The sequence below is a fragment of the Phycodurus eques genome, chromosome 21 (assembly GCF_024500275.1).
Source record: "Phycodurus eques isolate BA_2022a chromosome 21, UOR_Pequ_1.1, whole genome shotgun sequence".
Lineage (NCBI taxonomy): Eukaryota > Metazoa > Chordata > Actinopteri > Syngnathiformes > Syngnathidae > Phycodurus > Phycodurus eques.
The window spans coordinates 8,611,307-8,634,928 of NC_084545.1; the positions used below are offsets into that span (position 1 = coordinate 8,611,307).

Below are 23,622 nucleotides of genomic sequence, written 5' to 3' on the forward strand. Positions count from 1 at the left end.
TGGATATGTAGTTTAGAGGGTAAAATGCTCTTCTTTTGTCATGCTTAAACATGGTAACACTGTCATCACATTGTTTTAAGTGTTAAGCAATCCATTAAATGTTTGGCACACAAGTAAAGGTCATACATTTATTTATTCATTGTATTTTATTGTACAAATGTATTTTTGAGTTATATATCAGTAGACTACCCTTACCATCTGAGCACCGTGGTCCACTCCAACCTTCACAGCATGCTCTCACGGTCTTGTTTAACATTTGGCTTTCCATCACTGGCAGTCTGAAGTGAGCACAAACGTTAGGTGACATGTTCATCATTGTCGCTGTAAATAGTGATTATTTAAAGTCGGTTTTACACTTCCTTCGGCTAATGTGCAAAACTTAAGGCTTAATTGGTGTAATTCGATTACACCAATGATAGAACAACTGAATGTCACATATCAGTTGGAACCCTGGTCAACGTATAGCCCCAGGCAAAATAAAATAAATAAACTGAACTAAACACTGAACTGAACTGAAAATGTGACACTTGCATGTAGCAGATTGCAAAAGTTACAGCAACCTAAGAAGAAATATGAAAAAGAAAAATGAAACATTTATGAAGCACCGAAGCTTTCCTGCAAAAAAAAGAATATGTTGGGAAACTATTAATTTCACGAGGGTTTATTAAACTAAACTCTTGAAACAAACGTGAAAACACGATTGGTTAAATCAATAGCAATTTCCCGAACGGATGTGAATTCAGCGAGGAAAAACGAAAAATGATGAATGATTTGTTATTTTTTTCCCCCCCACATCAATTAATATCCGTCTCCGACACACACCCAACAAAAAAAAATAGTCACTGTTGTCATTTGATTTTTTATTTTTTTTATTTTTTTTTATAGCCTATTGAAAATGGAAAGGACGTTTGATACATATGGATTATTCACAAACGAACCCTTCACTTCACCGCACTGGGCGGAAACCAGACTTTTTGCATCACCGTGACGTCACCTCAGACCAAATCCTAAATGCCTGGAGACGCGCGCGTCAGCAAATGATTACTTTCCTGACCGGGATTACACGCGACACACGCTGCCAAGTGGACACGGGCAAGTACGTCCTATCATGAGCAAGAAGTGTATAGTGTATATATATATATATATATATATATATATATATATATATATATATATATATATTCACGTTTATAGTCGATGCAGCACGTTTCCTTGCTTGCAGGAACAACAAAAAAGGGAAAACGAGTTCAATACTCGGTGATATTGAATGTTAAAAATGAATAGTTAAAATGTGTTGCATGCAAACACATGTGCACCTTTGATGCACATCGCAGGACAGCACATCCTTGGGTCTGACATACGACGTTACGAGCGACGCACAATAATAAACTAGTTTGCATGTCGACGTAGCCATACGTCAAGACCAGACGCATTCACTTTCCGACGTATTTACTGTTTTTTTTTTTTCATTTGATTGATTGAATTGATTTCATGCAAACATTTACTGTAACCATATGAATAAAGACAGAAACAGAACTCCGTTGTAAACCGTGGACATCCATCCATTTTCTGTTTATTCTAATTGGATATATATGTATAAACCAGCTGACTTTGGGCGAGAGATGGTGTAGACATAGGACGGTTTGCCAAATAGACAAACAACCATTCACGCTCACATTCCCACCAATGGGCAGTTTTAGTCTTCAGTTAGTCATGTTTTGGGAATGTGGGAGTAAGAAGCCAAAGAAAACACGCATGCTCTGTTATTCCACACAGGAATTCGAACCCTCAACCTCTCGACCGCTGTGCCGCCGACCCCCTCGTACAGTCATCCTAATGAGTCACGTTTAATTGTAGTAACGGGGGGGGAAATAGAATCAATAATCGGACCCTTGTACCTTTTAATTAATGAAAACTTGAGATAAAAGCTCACAAGCTCAGGATTAAACGTAATTATGTGAAAAACTGAAATGTTGATTAGGTTACTGATAGCTCACCTTGCTATCAGGTGCATATGGACCTTGGAAACTAGCACAGGAAGTTAATCATCTTTAACGGACCGGAGACCCGATTCAATCAATGTTTGGCTAAATTGTCGCAAAATATAGCAACAAAGTTGCTGAATTGGCGATTCTGAGTAGCTGTTCACCAATTCCCATGCCATCCCATGTGAAGAAAGCCATAAATCTGCATTTACATGTGACAGAGTGAATTATATGTATCTTCTATGAATGCACGTCTCCTTTATAGGATTCCCCAATATTTGCAAGGTATTGAGACTGAGGCCTGCCACGAATAACGAAAATCTGCAAGCAAGGTTGAGAATTGCATATAGATGCCACAAGATGCAATCTCTGCTCAGACTTTTTTGTGTAGTCATGCTACTCGGGGTTATTTCCTTGTCCCCCCCCCCCCCCCACACCCAAAAAAATATTTAAAAATAATCCTTAAAAAATTAACATTTTACATGTGCCACAATTTAACATCATAAAATAAACCGTCAAACTGCAGGGCTTGTAACGCCGCACCCGCTCCAGCTCTCTCACATATTTTGCCATGTAGAAGGCAAATATTTGAAGTTTGGAAGCACATACCTCAGGTCAAAATTTTCTAACGGCGATAAATCACTGCTCTTGTAATGTAGAAATGTGCAAAAAAAAAAAAAGCAGTGGGCATTTTTGACATGAATAACCTTTGAATATGCGTTCAATAAGATTGAGTGTTTTTATTATTGTGGTTTATGTATTTTTGTCCTTATATATGTGAAATTGTACTTTAAAAGTTACTCTAAAATAGGGTTACTGATGGTATAGTCATAGTAGTTCACTCGCCAGGCTGGTGGTTTCAATTCCCACTCAGTGACTTTGATATCCAGCTTAAGGTCCATGTACTACAAGTACGCTCTTTGTCGCTCTAGTAAGACAATTCAGCGCACAAGTAACACAACTAGAGCACATTAGTAGAAAACCAGAGCACTGTATGACATTTCTGCATACTAGTAAGACAACTTTGGCATAGTAGTAGTACAACTACAAGTTACTAGTGTACCGTGTACTAGTTGACATTTGTGCATTACTAGCACTACTAGTGAAGTGCTAGATGTCAGCAGTAGTACTAGCAGCATACTGTTGTCAACTAGTGCACCGTTTTGTCTCACTAGTGACATGTAATTGTCCAACTTGTATGCCAGAGTTGTCCTAGTAGTGAGGATAAAGCGCATACTATTAGAGTACCTGGATCTTAAGGTGCGGATACTGTATTAAGGATATCGAATAAATGCTCCAGCAGATTTCCAAAGACCAGTCTCTCCATGCTGTGAAACCAAGTGACTTACTTGTACAATGAGCAGGATGCCTTGAGACCCTGCTGTTTGTAGTAGAGCGCAATGCCATCATCCCCGCCGTGCTTCGCCCTCATCGCCTCTACATCTAGTCTCCAGCCTTGGGTGTTGTACTGGTACACCTCGGAGCAGCTCACCTCCAGCTGCAGACGTGGGGTCAGGATCCGATCCACTTTCTGCTGCACTGTGTGTTCGCACCAGTGTCTGTTGGAACATGCATGTCATTTAATTCATTGCTGCACCTTCGTAGCAACGTGCATAAAACAAATTTGTAGTGCAGTGAGTCTGAAATGTGTGGTATCCATTTGTGGTATGGAGGCTCCCCCTAGTTGTAGATGAAATAATCACTGGCTAAATCCAGTTCATTTGTAAAATCAAATTTCTAGGAATAAAATCTCTGTCTCTATTTTTCTTATGAATCCTTAGTCCTATTGCACACCTGTATTTTAATGTTGCTCATGATGATGGTACTGGAGCGCTAAGTATTTTTTAAAGAGGTACTTGTTGTAAGTTTGAGAATCACTGATCAAGTGCGTTATAGTTTTTCTTTCTCCGATTTGTTGGATACAGAGCTCCTAATTTCTGAATAACATTTTACTGAGATGCATCGTCCAATGCACATCTTACTGCACAGTACATTAAATAACAACAGAAAGTTACAGGAAAACTATCAAATGAATACATTTGTTTACTATCTTTTAGTATCGGTTTACCATTTTTAGTATGTTAGATTTTGATGACCTTCTTTCATTATTTATTTATGCATGCAATGTTTCTCCTATTACAATATGTATTTCGAAGCTTACCCTTTTCCCGTTACTGTCTGCAGTCCAAGCAGGGTCAGGAGCAGTGCCTCCACAGTCCAGCAACGCATGCTTAAATCACTCTGAGGGAAAAAAGAAAATAAACACTACATTCATAATAGGTAGGTCTCAGGCAAATAATAATTAAAAGCAAAATACCAAATCAGACTGTGAGAGGAAATAACTTTATCATTTTGAAATTTCTGAAAACTAATGTCATAATTGATGTGGGACACCGGAGCTATGTGAATACTGTAAGTAGATTAAAGATATTACTCTAATGTTCTCAAACAAATATCAAAATATTCTTACCTTCAAAGTGCTTTTGATATTTTTTTTTCCTCCCCACAGAATGTCTTTCGTCTTTTAGCTGTCCGCAATTAATCTACATTTTTTCAATTGTAATTTTCTTACACTATTTTTCTTTGTTATTCAGTCTCCAGTGAAGTAATATTTTACCTATTGAGGAGATGGAAGCATGGTTTTTAAATGCGGGGGTTGCCTTGAAGGATATACAGTAGCATCTGAGCCTTCAGTCATTGGGTAAGAGCGGAAGGTCACAGCCCTGAGCGCTGGAATTGGATGCCGGCTCTGTGACGGACGCATCCCGTGACCTCACAGCGTCAAACGTTATAGAACGTGGTCAGGGGTAGCGGCGCCTCGGTCGCAGAATAAAGACATGTTTGTCCAAGCTTAATCCTGTAAAAAGGGGCATTTGGGGAAGGGTGATGGGGCCATTTACTGAATGAAGCTTGTCAACAGGCGTGGGGAGCGAGGGAGTGTCCAATCTATTCTGTCTGACCTCCCAGCCTAAGAATGAGGGCTCAAACACAGCTGTCACCACCCTACACCTTACTTTAGCAGAGTAGAGCAAGGACAAGCTACTGTTGAAAAGTGAGCTTCAAAGAGATCAGATCCCCATAATTGAATACTTGGTCACTTAAGTGGTCACTTTGTTTGGGCCCGTCCCCACTATTTATTGTAACAGAAGTTACTTTCAAAATATACTCCATTATTACTCGTTATTGTCATTTGAAAGGAATTGCTACAGTGCTTATGCTACAAATGTGAACAGTGACTGCTCTCATATCCCCACATATTTGCAGTTCGGCATTCACGAATTTGCCTTGTTACAGATTTTTTGGGGGGCCCTATCCTCCATTACTTGCTGAAAACTATTTATTGTTTATGTGGGGGGCTCAGGCCAAAGCCGTGTCCATGATAAAAATATTGCTTTCGCGCCATCTGGTGACATCTATAGGCAATTCCAAACCTTTCTGGGTGGGAATCAATTACTCACCGATTTTCGCTATTCCCAGAAGGGCTCTGTCGGTATCCACGTAATGGTCTTTTTTTTTTTTTTCCACAACTTTATAAACGACAAAGGCAGTCGCTGTTTTGCTTTCAAATATATATTTAATACAGAGATGTGATTTGATTGTGATATCAATGTGTATTAATAGAATTTAATCATGTGCTGTTATAAAAATAGTTTTTCCATGCAAAGTCTGTCTGTGTTTTCTTGCAGACTCACTGTCTTGGGGCACAGTGCCATCAGCAGCTGTTTTGACAGTCAAACAGTCTGTTTTTGCAGTTTTTTTTCTTTTCTTTGTTTTTTTACCATTGGCCTTTGGTTCACAAATGATTGTGAACCACAAATTCTGCCTAGCAAAAAGCAGCGAGGAAAGGGAATTTAAACAATTCTGTAGTTCTGTGACTACCAACTGTTTTTTTTTTTTTTTTTTTCCGGTTGTGAAGTTATAGCATGGCAATCTATAAAAATCCATTTTGAAATAAAAAAATGATCATTTATATAGAATATATCAAGCATACTGCCAGAGTGGAACTTGTGTTTAGCACGTCGACTTACAGTGAAATGTTTCGATTGTTGTTTTTGACAATGACACTATCAACTATGAGAGTGAAACATCCACTTATGTTAATTTATTTGCAAATGTAGATCAGAAGAGGAGGTAAATAGGGAGAGATTGTTTTCCTTGCTATTGTACAATTGATATTATTCTTTGTTTTTTTGTTTGTCTCTCCTAATTGTTCTTTCTATCCACTTTTAGCGATGAGGCTTCTCTATCTGCTGTATCTGCTCTGCTTGGCTGCTTGTGTGGCTTCCAGAGGAAGAGACTGGGCTCATCATGGTGCGCCCATGTTTGCTGACCTGACACCTCGCGAGATGAAAGCCGTCCGGGCTTACCTCCATGGCATTGCAGAATTTGGACTCGCTGATGTTAAAAATTCGTCTCTCAAAAAGAACAGCATCTTGATGATGGAGCTCCAAGTGCCGAGAAAACACGAAGCTTTGAGAGCTTTGGACCGTGGTCAGGCCAAACCTCCACGTCAAGCCCGTGTGATTATCCAGTTTGCGAACCAAGCCAAGCCGAATATCACTGAGTTTATTGTCGGCCCGCTACCGTCTCCAAATTCTCATGAGGTCAAGAGGTTCAAAGGAGATAGGCCTATCCCATTTGAGTCTAGGCCCTTGACTACATTAGAGTATCATTACTTCAATCACAGCATTGGCAAAATCACAGCTAAAGCTCACAAGCTTCTGTTCGAGACCACGGGAGGATTTACATTCACAAACTGCGCTGATCGCTGTTTGTATTATATCGACATAGCTCCAAGAGGGCTGGCATCGGGTGAGAGGAGGTCCTGGATAATGTTGGTCAAGTTTGTGGAAGGATATTATATCCATCCAATTGGATTTGAGATACTGCTCAACCATAAAGACTTGGATCCAGATAAGTGGTCTGTTGAGAAGGTGTGGTACAACAGTATGTTCTTCGATACTGTGGAGGAGTTGGTAGAAAAGTATGAATCAGGAGCTGTGGAGAAGGTCAGTCTACCCCATCATGATGACAATGATCACTACTCCACCTACATTCCACGGGGTCAAAGCAACACTCCCACTAATATCCACGGCCCAAAACTTGTAGAACCTCAGGGCCATCGCTATCATGTTGATCGCAACTTTGTTGAATATGCCGGATGGTCGTTCGCCTACAGAGTGCGTTCATCAGCCGGTCTTCAGGTCTTTGACGTCCGTTTTGATGGAGAAAGGATTGCCTATGAGGTCAGCCTCCAAGAAGCTATTGCTTTCTATTCTGGTGACACCCCTGCAGCCATGCAAACAAAATACATTGATGCTGGTTGGGCCATGGGTTCCGTTTCATTTGAGCTAGCCCCTGGAATCGACTGTCCAGAAATTGCCACCTTTGTTGACCTTCACCACTACTTTGACACAGACAAACCAGTGCGCTATAGAAATGCACTCTGTATTTTTGAGATGACCACAGCTTTGCCTTTGAGAAGACATTTCAACGCATTCAGTGGAGGGTATAACTTCTATGGAGGACTAGACAACACTGTATTGGTATTACGGACCACTTCAACTGTTTTCAACTATGATTACATCTGGGATTTCATCTTCTATCAAAATGGGGTGATGGAGGTAAAGGTCAGCGCCACTGGTTATATCCATGCTACTTTCTTTACGCCAAATGGACTTCAGTATGGCCACAAGGTGTACAACTATGTGCTGGGAAACCTGCACACGCATCTTATCAATTACAAAGTTGACCTGGATATTGCTGGTAAGAAGGAAATATTAAAACTGTCTTATAAACTAATTCCTTGTTCAAATTAGTTAATTCAATATTAGAAAAAAAACGGATCAGAATACAGTGAACCCCCGCTAGGACCAAGCACCGCTGGGAATAGCGAAAATCAAATAATTGACATCCACCCAAAAAACTTTTGGAGTTGCCTAAGGATGCAACAAGTTGGCGGCAAAGCACTTTTTTCAATCAGATAATGTGATTGATTGCCTGACTAAATGTAGCTCCTCCCCTCACTTCAAAATAAGTCCTTGGCTCCATGAGGCCAACAAAGTTTCACTTTTACTTTTAATCAAATCATTTAAATAGTACAAATGAAAGGACACGAAGTGCATTATTGTTCCCAGTCCAAATAAGATTGATTTGACTAGTCATAAAGATTACAGAGTTCTCACATAGCACTAGGCTGAAAACAAAACTACACGCATTCAACTTAAATCTAATCACTGAGAAGATCTGCTAAAAGATAAGCGCTGACCACCATGGATGCTTTAGTGTGCAATGTAAAGGCTGATGCTTCTAAGTGTATTTCTACTGACAATGTTTGCTTTGACACAGGTCGAGAGAACAGCATTCAGACTTTGGATTTGAAATATGTCAACTTCACAAATCCCTGGAGCCCCAAGAATTTCATCGTCCAGTCCAAACTCAGTTGGACTGAACGCAAGACGGAGCGTTCTGCCGCATTCCGCTATGGCAAGAAGTTCCCTCGCTATGTACATTTTTACAACCCTAATGAGAAAAATAAGTGGGGACATCAAAAGGGCTACCGTATTCAGTTAAACTCGCACGGCGACAGTGTGCTTCCAAGAGGCTGGCAAGAAGAAAATGGCATCAGTTGGTCAAGGTAATTACTTTACATATGCGAAAAAGTACATTTACATTTTGGGGTTCAATGGACCTCACTTGAACATTTGGATGCAAACTTGATTTTGGACTGTGACTGTTCCAATACAGTTCTCGCAAGAAAAACACGATTGTTATTTTCCGTAACTTAGCATGTGTTGGACCATGAATTTGTTCTGTCTATGACGGACAGATAATACAATAAACACATTTTTTGTCGCAGATATCCTCTGGCTGTTACTCGCCATAAAGACAGTGAGGCCACCAGCAGCAGTATTTATAACCAGAATGACCCCTGGAAACCTGTGGTGGCATTTGAGGACTACATTCGCAACAATGAAGAGATCGTCAACCAGGTAACAAAAACCAAAAACACACACCAAAAAAACTAATATCAACATCATATACATAGATTACTCAGTCGTGTTTTTGATGAACATTGCCATTTTGTTCACATGAGAGGAACAATGTCAAAAATCAAGAATGTCCCTAAGTCCAGCATTAAACCAGTATAAATATGCAAACACTGTTAAAAAATAGATAAGGACATGTATTTTACAATTTTTATGGTAATGTTTTTGTAGTGTAGTGGAACCTCTAATCCATGCCCAGATGCTGGTTGACGTCCAAGTCAATTTATTAGTTCCATAGTCTGCATCAAAAAACTTGTTAACCATGAAGACATTTGAAGTGTGATTTTTAACACTCCTAATTCTAACTGATGGGAGTATTACAGGAAGTAGTTTTTGTGTCGGCAGGCAGCATAAGGACACATCTGGAGCTCTGTGGATGGTTTTGTTAATATGTGCAGTACTGCTTATGGTATTTTAACCGCAGCATAGCATCTGGTTGGTAAAATATATGTATGTCATATATACTCATATATACCTCTATATATATACCTATATATATATATATATATATATACCTCATTTCTCTATATATATATATATATTTAATTTCGGGTGGCACGGTGAACGAGTGGTTACATCCACCTCACAGTACTGAGGTTGGGGGTTTGAATCCGGGCTCTGGCCTTCTTGTGTGGAGTTTACATGTTCTCCCAGTGCGTGCTTGGGTTTTCTCCAGGTACTCCTTCCCACATTCCAAAAACAAGCATGTTAGGTAGTGTTAATCAGCTGGGATAAGCTCCAGCTCACCCATGGCCCAAATAACGACACGCTATAGAAAATGGTTGAATGGAAATCTGAAGTGATATACATTTAAGTTTGGTTAAATTGAACCTATTTACAAAAATAAATAAATAATAATGACATAACACTCGTTTCACAAGTGTTTGTATCACCTGGTAACAGTCCCCGGTGCCCAGGAACTCCATTAAAGCCTGTGTAAAGAGTTTGGCCCTACCAATTTTTGCATTGTAAAACGCCGTTGCAAAAAAGTAACACACATGCCTTCTTATAGTTGCACAAAACGAATCATTACTGTTGATGCACATGTCTAGAGGTACAGTTGGTCAGAGGAAAACGTTTTTTGTTTGTTTGTATACATTGGTTAAATTTTACTGGGACTGTCTGGAACACTTCATGAGTCATATCTGGTCTTGCAAAGTCAATGCAAATGCTGACATTTTCTTCTGTTTGCACTTTTACGCACATAAATTGAACATGTTATGTGGGCTGATGACAAATCTGAGAGTAATGTTTACTCTCCTGTGAGTAGGATCTGGTTGCCTGGGTGACGGTGGGCTTCCTGCATGTGCCTCATTCAGAAGACATCCCCAACACGGCAACACCAGGCAACGCGGTGGGCTTCTTCCTCCGACCCTTTAACTTCTTCGATGAGGACCCTTCGACAGTATCCAGAAGCACGGTCATCGTCCGACCAGGACCGGACGGGAAGCCCAAAGTCCAACGGTGGACACCAGAGGTCATAGGTCATTGTGTGACAGACAAGCCATTCTTTTACAATGGCACTTATGCAGAGGTCTAGGAGATGTTGCTATTTTGGTGGTATTACTATTTTAAGTGAGAGTGGGAAGGAGGCTTTGTGTTTGACTTGTCTGACACCGTGGGAAAGACAACACATAGGCAGTTGTACATTTTAAATCTAAAAAATATACACATCTAAGTACATGTTGGGTACATATATATAATTGAACTGTTATTGTATTGATGGAAAAAAATAATGAAAATAGAACTGAAAATATTAACAACAAAAGTATCATATAATTTGCCACGGACCAAAAATAGCTTGAGCCCTGCTATTATACGTTATTGATGCCCCCCACAAAAGTGTTTAAACTGTCCTGCAATTGTCTAAAATTGCCACAAGATGTCAACAAAGGATTTTGTCGAAATGAAGCTCCTCAACTCATTTGAACAGTTCCTTGATACCAAGCTGCTACGAGATTGCACCAAAACAATACTGTTGTTGATTGGCCCGAGTACAAAAATAGTGAATAGGTGCAAATAGGTTCGAAAACATTTTGCGACACGTCAAATTCACAAATGCCGAACCGCAAATATGCGGGTTCACTTAGATTATGCAGTTGGGCCCAGATAATTTAGCCGATTTGCGTTTAAGTCACTTAGTTGCGTATAAATCCGTAGCCTTTTATTTCACATTACACTACGTGTCGAAAAAAAGATGAGGTGATTGCTTCTGCCAATCCCATGAGACATTTCCATGGCTAAGGCTTAGCATTGACAGGCATGCAGGATTCAGGATGCTCCGTATCCGCACAGTTAGTGGTAAACCCGCTGGCACACAGCATGCTCTGCTTGCCCTCTTGGCGGGAATGTTTTTACACGAAAGGCAACACGGTTCCGAGTGCAAACAGTCTGATACCGGATCCTTCGCACAAACAATCCAGGATACCACTTTGGTACCATGGTAACCAAACTATACAGAAGTAATGTGACAAAATATACAATTTAGGATGTTCTTTATATACAAATTCCGGACATAGTGATATCACTTCCAGAAGGAAACGGTCAAATAAATAGTATTATTGTAAACACATACTGTAGTCTTTTTTTCTTTTCATTCATGTTAAAATGTACGACATCTTTTAAAAGGCTTTTGTATGTGTGGAAGTAAATAGCAACTGTTCACTTGCGTGACAAAAAGGAATTGCCGAAATCTAAAACCGTTTTTATTTGTGTGTCAATGTTTTACAATGTGCATGTTAAAAGTGCCGATTATGTAAGCTATGCACGCATTAGCCAATGAACAGTGGAGGGGAAGCGAACACAAACTAGAGTAACATGCATTCCTATCGCGATTGCCATGGAGATGACGGCCATGACGTCACAGCAGACGGGTTTTTAGGGATAAAACACACTGTATATTCATTTTGAAATTATAAATAATAGACCGGTGTTTTTATTTAGTAACGCAACCATGTTTTAATATGATTTGTCTGTCCTCATTTCTCTCTTAAAGCAGAAATGTTTATTGTTTTACCTTAATAAAATGATGCTGAAGACATTTGAGGGATTAATTTTCTGAGTGTTTCAGTTTGTATACAGTACACAACAGTGGTAGAAAACTAACATAGACCTTTGGAGCTCGTCAACTTTTTGGATTATAAAAAGCATTTTCCCCTCTAAGAAATAGAGGGAGATATCATAAAGATGTCATATTTAATTATCATGTCAGTACAAAAATAAGTTATACAGGGAACTGTTATTAATAGTCAAACTTGAAAGCAATAAACAAACCAAACAAATGGACGTTGCCCATGAGGAAGGCACCAAATCCCACACACTCAGTTCAGGGTCACCCAAACATTCTGGAAAGCTGTTTGAGAATGTTTTTCAATATCCTTGATATGCAGCTTGAGGTCCATGTAAGTTTGTCCTCAATAGTAAGATAATTCAATGCACTCGTAGAACAACGAGGGTGCGCTCGTGGAATGACTTTGACTTATCCTACTAGTGTGCAGAAATGTCATATACAGTAGTAAAAGGCAGTAAAAAAAAAAAAACTTACACAGTCATTCTACTAGTGTGCCTAGGCCTAGTCTTTCTTCCGTATGCTAAATTGTCTTACTCGTGATGACAAAGATCACACTAGTACAACCCCAATTCCAATGAAGTTGGAACGTCCCAACTTCATTGGAATTCGGGTTGTACATGGACCTTGAGCTGGATATCAAATAAATGCTTTCCATAACTCTGACAACTCTGCCTGAATTCCTGCATGTATGAGAGCTGCCTTTCTATGTGGTGAAAATTATGCAACTCAATATTCTGTATAAGGCAGTGAAAAATAATTTCCTTTCAAGGTTTAAAATTAGTATTAAAAAAATGATCATTGAGCTAATGTATGTCAAGATTGATGACCTCCCATGCGTCAGATTAAAGGATAACAGTCACGAGACAAAATAGTCTATTGGAGAGAAACATTTGACTGTAAATTTAAACAGACTTCTATTGCCACCTCTTGGTTGTTTAATGCAGTACACAAAGTCGTAAAGTGAGCGCAGGGATCACGACATCCCGACCACGTTTCGAGGTTACGAACGACCGTCAGCGCTATGTTGTGTTGCCAGTAGGGGGCAGTCACTACGCATATTTTAAATCGCGTATTTTTTTACGCGATTTGGATTAGATAAAATTAAATATGTGCTTCAGGATAAACTCGCGTGAATAGATGACACACCATGGGCCATCATGTCAAAAATGAATCCATTTTTTTTTTTTTTTTTTTTACAACTTTCAAACACCACAATTCCCCTTGACAATTATTTTACTGTCTTGAAGTACTGTAACCAGTGAATTTCCTTACTGTGGGTTGGGGTTGTATACAGGGCCGCTGTAAAAAGGTGATGATTCTAAGGGCCCATGACAAAATAGTACTAGTACAGCATTGACATGTTGGGGCTGAAACAGACTTTTTCTTTTTCTTTTTTCCACATGGCCAAACTCTAGGGCCACTAATAATACAGTATACCAGTAGTTATCATCTATCTTTGCAGCTATTTATACGCTATATTGTACAATGGACCACTAATTGTATCTGCCAAACTGCAGCTTGTTGTGAAGTGAGTTGAGTCACTCCCACCATACACCGCATCTATCTCTTGTCTCTTCGCACGTCAGAGCAAAATATTTGTCGAACGGCAGCTCGTACCTCGAAAAAACCTGGAAGTTGAGTCACTCCTATCTCAAGGCACCATTGGGTTGTATTTGTTGATATTTATCGAAATGTTTTTTTCGCCGCTTTGCTGTTAAAGACAGCAGAAGAAGCCATATGTGACCCACATGAGCACATCTCACTATAATGTATACTGTTTTATACAACATGACTTTTGGACGCAGAGCCATCCAGGTGTGCTAATATACTCAATTTCTCTCTAACATGCACAACTCTATCTCCATGGAATAGTGCAGCCCAAGGGATCTCGTTACAGCACGACATCTGCAGGCAAACAAAAACAAGTTGACTTTGTGCTTCCCCTATCGCTGCTGTTGTTCACTTCGGAGAATGTTTTACGTTCGATGTGCTCTGATTCACTGACATACTGTATTTGTTATATTTTGGCATTTTCCCCTGGAAAACAAAAACATACAAAGTTGAGTTGGCCTTCTTTAGAGACTTTCCATTTTTGCCCGTCAGCAGCTGAGATGCAACTGCCCCAGCAGACCATTGCCTAAAAGAGATGAGTTTTTTCCTTATTAAAATATTGTTCCTTCTATCATTCTATAGCACTTGTCCTAATTTGGGTGACGGATGAGAATTGAGATGGATCCTATCCCAAACTGACTTTAGGTGCCAGGCTGGGTACACTCTGGTTTGGTCAGAAGACAATTGCAGCGCATATGTAGACAAACAACCATTCACACTCACATTCACACATCCAGACTTTGAGGCAGATGTACCCACTCCACGTATATGCTGCCCTGGGCAGTAGCTGTCATGTCATTATTCCATGTCATTATAATGTCATTATAATTTTCAAACAGATTTTACTTATGTTGAAATGTACATATATATTCTGGGACTTTTGCTTTTACACTTTACCCTAATCTGAAACTAACCTCAGACAATCAAACCAAAGATGGGCCATTAATTACCCACATCTATCTTTTGTGACAAAGGGAGCATCAATTGGTGCATAATAACTGACCCACATCCTGTATGTTCCAGACTTGCACACATCACTGCTCCAGTAATTTCAACAACAGTCTTTGGGCTTTCGGGTAGCCTTTAATCAGTGGCTACCTACAGTGAATGAACACAACAGCCATGCGTAAAAATAAATCACGGAGCCTCATGTCCAACTTCTGACTCCTTTGGAATCATCTCATTGAATAACTCACCTTGTTTGTAAATAGAGTCAGGTCAAGAAGGTAAAATGTGGCTCACAGGAACGCTAATGGAGACTGTGCGACAAATCGAATATCACAATACCAGCACAATTTTACAAACCCTATTCGGCCATTACTCTCTTTAAAATTGAAAAAAAAAAAAAAACAATGAAAATTGGAACTTATGTGGTACTGCTCGCATTCAATGCAATATGTACCTTAGTGTATTTTCAACAGATTCAGTTACTGTTCAAAATAAAGCAAACATTTAGATCACACATTCCAGATCTTTGCAAAATTATCCCAGTTGAAAGATCTTTCGTGATTTTACTAAACAGAACATTGATCAATGGAAACGCAAACCATTAAACCCACCCAGGACAAGATTCAAAATCACATATCATATATCTCATCTCTCAAGACAGTTTGTGACAGTATTGTGAGTCAGTAGCATAGATAGCCTCCATTTTGTCAGTGTGCACTACTTACCAATTTTTCCTTGGTCTTTTCTATCAAAACAATCAAAGAGCAATCAAAAACTGGATTAACTTTAGCTGTTATTCAACACTTTCACTCCCACTCCTCCGTCATGCAACTGGTTGGCCAGCTGTCTATTTTAGATGTAACATGCATTCAAGTGATTACTGTCTGAGTGGCTTCTTGGAATTTTTCCAGAATATTTTCACTTGAGAGGTTTTGGAGGGATGAAAAAGCAAATGTCAGGCTGCCAACATTGTTTAGAGGCAAGTTGAATCTTGGTAGGTTGAGGTCATGGGTGAAAAGGATGTAACAGGTTGATCTTTTTTTTGTAATAAATACCATTGATACTGTGAAAATTAAACATGTCTGAATTTTTTTTGTCACCTACCTGGTAACTCAAATATGGAATTCACCTGAACACATAACCTGAACACATTGTTTTCTGCTAACTGGTATTTGTAAACGTCAATTCCAGGTCGGAGGGCCCTGAGGCTTAAAATCAACAAACAAATTAAAAAGTGATATTACTTGTTATTATTTTAACAGAACTAGATCATTTCTTTGTGGTGGGGATTCCAATATGTGGCAATTACAATTATAAAATGTCGAGGGTTTTGCATGGCACAATACAGTTTCTACAGAATTGAAGCCCAATTAGAGAGTAGTTGCTTTACTTAGTGGGAGACAAGTGTGGCTGATAAAATAAAGAACTTATATACAGGTTCATCAACCTTTTCAACTTAAAGGATGTCATTAACACATCAATTAAAGAAAGTAGGATTAAGAACTATATTTGACTATATTTGTTTATGTTGTTAGAAAGGTTGTTACTGGTTTGCTTACTGACTAGAATCCCATTGACATTGTTACTCTTTTAAGAATACTCAAGAGTATTCACAAAACTCAATTTCTCTTATTGTATTTTACATTTTGTGCATTGCATTTAAAAAAATTTAAAGTCAAAAAATAAATCCAAGGTCCATTTAAAAAAAAAAACTCACTATAGTGTGCTGGTTTAATCCAGAAAATAACTGTATACTAAAAATCTACATTTACAGCTGCTTCTGTATCAAAATAAGTTGCCTTACCCCAGAAAGTAGGGTTAAAATATGTTTATTTTATGGTTCCAATGCATTTCTATTTTGCTGCGGCTAAAAATTGAAACAAGCTTTATCAGATTTGACAGTTTAGTCACCAACCTTCCCAAAAAGTATTGTTTTTCTTTCATAAATGAAATTGCGTTAAAATTTACTGAACAAAACAATGAAATGTATCTTGCCTGGCCGAGAGATGAGCGCCCCTAAAGCCTTGACCGTTAATTAAAGAGGCGTTTCTTCCATTGTGACGTCATGGTGACATTTTCAGCAAACTTTTTTTGGGCGGGGGCGGGGATAGATGATTGACAGCGCTCCCCGGTCCTCTCGTCCATTGAATGAATGCCGGGGGCGTGCACGTGCGAACTGTAATCAAAACCGCCGATCAAGTGCTGAGAGTCAGCGTGGGTTTGCTTGTTCGCTGCCAGTGTGCGCGCCTGTTGCCGCCACACGCGTTGTCGTGGCCGACTTTCGCCCCTGCCATTTTTTCGGGTCCAAGGCGACAGATAAGGGGAAATACATGGGCGACAGGTTTGTAGTGGTCCCGGTTGACGGGGGAGGAGATGTCGCCGACGAAGGGCAGCAGCACTCGGGCTCGGTTGTCGTCCAAGCGACACGGCTCACCGGCGGCGTTGGCCGGGAGGTGAAACCGGAGTTGGAGGAGGACACGGCGGTCGAGACGCAGGACCCCAACCACGTTGTCCCCATTCTGGAGTACAACAGGGAACCCAACAAATACGGTGAGTCAGCCGGGACATTACTCCAGTGTCCCACTTCTTATCTCTCCTAACCACTCTAGGATTAGCCGTGTGCTTTTCACTCTGGGTCTTTGTGTCTTTTCTTACTGTGAGATGCAAAGTGTCATAAGCTGGACTTTCAGTAGACTTCCATTATGACAGAGCTCTGAGGCAAAGCATTCAAAGTCTGCACACTGGTAAATATGTTTATGTTAATGTGGTGGCGTTAAGGCTATTTTGTGGAACCAAACAATCAAACTAGCTAATAACTATTTAAACGTTGTGTTAGCATCCGTGTTAGCCATATCTAAATAACAGCAATTGTTTTTTTTTTTCACTACACGAGGTACAAATATAGAAGTAAAAAAGAAACTTGATGTGCTTTGGGCATACTGTTCATTTTCCTTATACACAGTATTTTCTGGGTCAAATTTGACCAGGGCTGATTGAATATCTTAATAATAATAGCCTATATCAAATTATGAACAGAGCTTTTTGAAATGCATTAATAACTTGTGTAATATTAATTAATGGATGGTAATTCCTTCACCAATGTTTCAGAGAAAAAATTGCAGGTTTACTTGTTTTTGCAGGTGCCCATCTCGTGCCTGTGTAAAAGCACCCTCAGACCTCTGTATGACTTCTGTTCAGTATGTATGTATAATCATTCTTATGCTGTTTAACGCTTCCACTTTTTGGGATTCCCCCACAAACCCTCAAACACCAACAGTTGCATGTTTCTGCGAGAACCTGTGCAAATGTTGTGGGAACCCAGACAGTTCTCGTTACTGTGTCAAGATCTCTTTCTTATCCTCACTAGGGTCGCATGGGTGCTGGCGCCTATCCCAGCTATCTTCGGGCAAGAGGTGGGGTACACCCTTAACTGGCCGCCAGCCAATTGCAGGGCGCATATAAACAAACAACCTTTCGCACTCACATTCAGAAAACAGACGCAGGCACAGGGAGAACATGCAAACTCTACACAGGCGAGGCTGGATTTGAACCTGTGTCCACAGAACTGTGAGGCTGATGTGGTAACCAGTTGGTTAGGTCAAATTATGTTCCTAATAATTTATTTTAATCCGTTTACTGGTAGTATCCCCTGGATGCCTCTGCCAAATTACATTTTTGATTGGTAAAATTGGTAAATATGGCTGGTAATGAGTTTAGTTGGATGGTCTGTAAAGTCAACACAAGACTGTGACCGTCGTGTAGTGGCCACAGGGCTTTTCTTAGGTTTTCGACGTGAGTCAGACTTGGTGAAGATCTCCACATGATGATGTTATCATCACAGCTCCATGGATCCATGCACACCTGGGTTTAAATTATCATCTGTCATTGGATCCAATATCCCTTGTCAATAGGTAAATGTATAGGCATCATATAAGAACCCCAAAGATCTTCTGATTGAGAGAATGTTAATATGCTATTATTTTATATGATGCAACACAGACAATTTTATTTTCACGCCACTAAATATTGCGGTCATGCCATAACACCGGTTATTAATTAAAGTGTAAAATTGTTTTGCCTTCATGCTGAGGGTTGCAAAAGAAGGTCTGTGGGGAGAGAGACTAACAAGTGTTGTAAGGAGGATGCAGTGGTTTTCAGAAAATGGAAACGATTGATGAAAACACACGATTGACTGAAGCATAGTGGCTATTCAAGCGATTAATTCCTTTTGTAGCTCTAAAGACGATTCAAAAATTCTCTTCCTCCTTATTCTGTTTTGTCAATGAATAAGGTGATATTGTCAGTTAACATTGTGATTATTAAAAAAGTATCACTACTTAATTTATCATTCTGAAAATCTTCAAAATCAGCTGTCATATTTCTCAGTGCATCTGGAGTATTTTGTCTGACCAATTTCTGGTACATTATGAGCATTACACAATGGACATTTCTATTGAGATAAATAAGTAACACATGATAAGTGAAAGTGATTATAAAACAGCAACAACAACGTGCGAGTTAATTTTACTTTAAGTTTTAATTTAAGATCACAGGATACTGGTACTGAAGGGAATGTTTCCTCAAATATAGAGTAAAATAATTTACTTAACAGGCACTGGAAGATAAACTGTTTTAGTTTTCAATCTGGAATATAGGACAAGACAGAACAGGTAGTTGAACTTGTGTACATTTCCTGTTACGATTGAGGCACAATATGGTTTACTTTTAAGCATAGCTGTAGCCAGCTGTAAGACTCAGACTGACATGGGCACTGAGTTATATTATGTGTGTATGTGAATAGACAGACATATGTACAGACATAAGATAAACCTATCAAATAGTAGAATGACTAATTTCAGTCAGTCACCTTTCATCCAAAGTCAGCTGGGATACACTCCCTTTTCCTTGCAACCGTGAACACGATTAGCGGTAGAACGTGAATGAATTCATGTTCAAATAAAATTGCACATCGGAATTATACGTATTTTAAATTTCCAAAACATGATGAATGCCTAGAATTTGCAAGATCCTTCACTTAAGAGCTTATGGACATTCCAGACTCTGCTTGCCTTGGTACCTACATACTTGTCAGCAGTACAGTAGTCATCAATTTCTGTCCCTTAGTTACTATTAGACAGTCATTCCCCACAAGGTTAATTATTGGACTCCAAAGTAATTGTTTCTATTTTTACGACCCCAAAAGTGTATCCCGAAATTATAGAAATGTCATTGGTACAAAAGAATAACCTTTGAGGGTACCACATAACCACCGATAGTCTGATTCTGGTATGCCATGTTACTGGTATCAGTACTGATACTAGTACTCGTAAAAATGCTCCGATACAACAACTCTGGTGTACCGCTTTACCAGCCAGACATACAGCTTCTGTGCAGGTGTAGTAGGAGGCATGTCAGTCGTGTGATACATTAACGGAGATACATTAAGGTAAACACGGATGACAACACTTTTATTTGACTGCTAATTATGCTCTGTAAAATGGGTCAACTCCACTCGTTGTTTGAGCCACGTTGCCTGTTTCGTGCTGCTCGGCTCCAACAGCTAGCCGTGCTCCCGTCACCAAGTCGAGGCGATAAACTGCACCGTAGCACGTCAAGGAACGAGATTTAAGCGATGGTGTGATAAAGTATCCCTCCAGTTGTCCTATCAGTCCGCTGACTCATCGAGTTTTGATTAGGTAAACTCAGTACACGACCACTCTGGGTTGCTGACGGTTAATATCTGTCAAGTAGGCATTAACTGTTCTGTATGCATCATCCCTTAGAGATTCAGAGACATCAAAGAATAATTAATTCAAGAGACAGTCAAATTATCGACAAGTGGTTCTGTGATATGAGCATACTAGTTATGTTGATATGCAAGTTATGTACCTGTATGCAATTTAAGATGCACTTTATGCATGTATGCATGCGTGCGTGCGTACTGTATTCCTATTTAAAAAGGCACGCACCTTAGGTGTCATGTGCTGACCTTTGCTTTATTTGGAGCCATGCAATCAGCACACCAACTGGGCCCTGGCATCCACTTTATCTGCTCCTACTCTTGTGTGGCCTCCTTTCTGCATGGCATGTTTTTTGCCCTCGCTTTTGTTTATATGCAAAGTTCACAAGAAGGTTTGGCTCACCCAATGGTCTGACAATGACATTTTCAGAGAACAGTCAACATTTTGGAAATTAGATTTATATGGTCAATGTGAAAATTTGAGTTTCTTGGTTCATATCAGTGTAAAATTTGCCAAGACATAATCCAGATGAATGCACATTTGCTTGGGATTTGTCATAATGAAAATTATTATTTGACAAGGAATTTGAAAAATGGTCATTGGAAAAGAATGCTGGTAATCGGTGTAAAAAAATATCTCCACAACCACAATTGTAATAAATCCTCACACACACTACTTCTGGATCATTTATCTTACTATAGCAACACCAAACAAGAATGTACTGAGAGGTATAAATATACCTTCCTGTAATAACTGCAAATTTGATTAAGGCTTTGAGGCTTTGTTGTGTTTGCTCCATGTTGAAGACAATTTATTAATAACTGCAATAGGAAATAGGGGACAGTAAGGGTTCCTAGCTATGTCGTCAGTAAGTATCAGATGTCAGAAATGTGTAAGGAGACATATCATGTTCTGCTCGTGTCTGAATGAAGGGACCATGGCTAAGTCTCCTGACCTCCCTCATGTCACGAGCTGCTGAAATGGGTCCGGTAAAGTAAGGCCACCGTTGCCAAATGTAGAACTCGAGCTTCATTAATTTCCATTTCATCAACTCTAATGACTTGTGCTGAGCTGTCTGCCCAAAAGAATTTGGAACTGTCAAAAAACACCTCTTTTTTGTTTTGTTTTTGACACTGGCTGATAATATTGTCCAGAGATTATGGCACCCCAAGGCCTGCAAGTTGCTGCAACATGAGGCACCGGCAATAATATCGCCGTACACAGTTTACTTGCTTATATCATTTGTCCAGAATGTCCATCCATTTTCTGAGCCGCTAGGGTCGCGGGCGTGCTGGAGCCTATCCCAGCTATCATCGGGCAGGAGGCGGGGTACACCCTGAACTGGTTGCCAGCCAATCGCAGGGCACATACAAACAAACAACCATTTGCACTCACATTCACACCTACGGGCAATTTAGAGTCTTCAATTAATGCATGTTTTTGGGATGTGGGAGGAAACCGGAGTGCCCGGAGAAAACCCATGCAGGCACGGGGAGAACATGCAAACTCCACACAGGCGGGGCCAGGGATTGAACCCGGGTCCTCAGAACTGTGAGGCTGACGCTCTAACTAGTCGCCCACCGTGCCGCCTGTCCAGAATGTTTTGAAGCATATTTATGGTCATTCTCTCGGGTGTGGTCAATTTATATATTTGTATACAACCAAGGAGGAATAAGTAAGCTACAAGGAAAAACTGGTGACATACTTCCTACTTTCCATAAGCGGCATAGAAAAGGGATGGTTGGATGACTTTTATGACATGATTTAGGTCTTCACATTTGAAAGTGTTACCTTTCAATGAATTGTTAAATCATTTGTGTAAATATGTAATTTACCACAGCTAAACAGTAAACACAAAAGAAAAGGCCATTTGTACGAGTTGTTTTACAGGCTGATGACTGGTAGTGTTTACACTATGTTGCTTGCTATGCTTGTATACAAGTTCCTTTTCCATGAGCAACTAGCAAGTCATAAAGGTTTTTTTCTTCTTTAATGTAACCAAATGGCTCAGTTAGTTATTTCCCAGTCTGGGATTTGGAAACTCTGACTGAGACAAGTGTCTGGTGTTATCCGTCAAATTCACAGTCAGTGCTGGGAGAAATTGGTTTGCTATTGGTTGGTTTGCTGGTTTACAGACGTGCAGTGTGCTTAGTAGCTTTTGTTTCCTGTTACATTAGTCAGTCTACGAATTATTCCGGTTATATAGCCATCTTATGTCACGTGATGCTGCATAGTACAGTATTTCCATGAGTGTTCACAAGAGGGCAACAAAGAGTCATGCCGACTAAATTGTATGGTGTGTGAGACCTTCACAGCAGCTCAAGTATGAGTCAACCAACTTGAATAACAGTGCCTTCAGTTGTGTTAAAGGTATATCTTTATGACCCTCAATACTTGTATATTTGCAAAAAGTGTTTATACGTAGTCAACATAACTAAAAGAGAATTGTATGAGGACTTAACTGTCGACTTTTGTGTAATTGATAGATTGATTGATTACATTGATATTCACAGGGAAGGGTTCTGTAGACACAGGTCTCTGGAGAAGGATTGTTGTCTGATATTCCTGGAACATTACACATGCATCCTTAAACATCTATATTGCTTATCCTGTACGAGGTAGGAGCGAGTCAACTTTACTGCGGGTTCTGTTGTAAATGTAGTCTCTTCTTATGGTTCCTCTTTAACTTCAATCAGTGCATTTGTTTTGGGAGAAAAGCAAAAAATCTACACATTACTGAAACCGCAGTTGCGGCCTAATGCGCCTCATGGCATTGAGAGCTCTAACTAACTAACTGACTAAAACTAAGGCCTTAATTTATCAGAGATTTATGCTTTTATTTATTTTCATAATATCATGCAAAGAGGCAACGATTAGTTCTAGCTAGAACCTTTGCATTCATTTGAGATACTGTTCATATCATGAAAGGGTCTAGCGTGACCTTTACATGTTAAATAAATATTCCAGATATGATGACACATACAGTTTAGATGACTGGCTGATACATAAAAGTACACGGTCACTGCAGTGCATTTTTGTAACCTCATATCTAAATATAGATTTTGTTGCCTTGGCCTTGATGTATTGACTGTCCAGAAGTAGTCAGAGTGTCTGGCCACTTAGCCAGTTACGTCACTACTCATAGATGAGTGCCGTCTCTTGATGAAACATAAAAATATCTCATCACAATTAGAGTGACCACAATTATTGCATTATCA

General features: G+C 39.6%; 3 protein-coding genes across 6 annotated transcripts in view; 2 read left to right on the forward strand and 1 right to left on the reverse strand.

Annotated features, from left to right (window-relative positions):
- sspo (SCO-spondin) overlaps positions 1-4,214 on the reverse strand; it is a 74,348-nt gene extending 70,134 nt beyond the window's left edge. The window contains 3 exon segments of the mRNA XM_061667054.1: positions 196-278; positions 3,335-3,544; positions 4,147-4,214. Coding sequence (XP_061523038.1) covers positions 196-278; positions 3,335-3,544; positions 4,147-4,214 — 361 coding nt within the window.
- Positions 1,016-12,074, forward strand: aoc1 (amine oxidase copper containing 1). Its single transcript, XM_061666669.1, has 5 exons — positions 1,016-1,096; positions 6,216-7,751; positions 8,334-8,622; positions 8,845-8,977; positions 10,305-12,074. The coding sequence occupies exons 2-5, from the start codon at positions 6,218-6,220 to the stop codon at positions 10,572-10,574; spliced, it is 2,226 nt and encodes a 741-aa protein (XP_061522653.1). The 5' UTR covers positions 1,016-1,096; positions 6,216-6,217; the 3' UTR covers positions 10,575-12,074.
- A 4,795-nt stretch (positions 12,075-16,869) lies between these two features.
- The window catches only part of slc12a7b (solute carrier family 12 member 7b), a 45,343-nt gene continuing 38,590 nt past the window's right edge, over positions 16,870-23,622 (forward strand). For all 4 annotated transcript variants that reach the window (XM_061665835.1, XM_061665836.1, XM_061665839.1 and 1 more), the window contains exon 1: positions 16,870-17,213. In XM_061665835.1, coding sequence (XP_061521819.1) covers positions 16,994-17,213 — 220 coding nt within the window. In that variant the 5' untranslated portion in view covers positions 16,870-16,993. The remainder of the gene's footprint in view (positions 17,214-23,622) is intronic.

What these genes read in the sequence shown, in the direction of transcription:
- aoc1 (XM_061666669.1), top strand. Translation starts at nt 6,218, where the DNA reads ATGAGGCTTCTCTATCTGCTGTATCTGCTCTGCTTGGCTGCTTGTGTG. An exon ending in AATGGCATCAGTTGGTCAAG is followed by an intron (nt 8,623 to 8,844) that starts GTAATTACTTTA and finishes TTTTTGTCGCAG; the next exon opens with ATATCCTCTGGCTGTTACTC. An exon ending in ATGAAGAGATCGTCAACCAG is followed by an intron (nt 8,978 to 10,304) that starts GTAACAAAAACC and finishes TCCTGTGAGTAG; the next exon opens with GATCTGGTTGCCTGGGTGAC.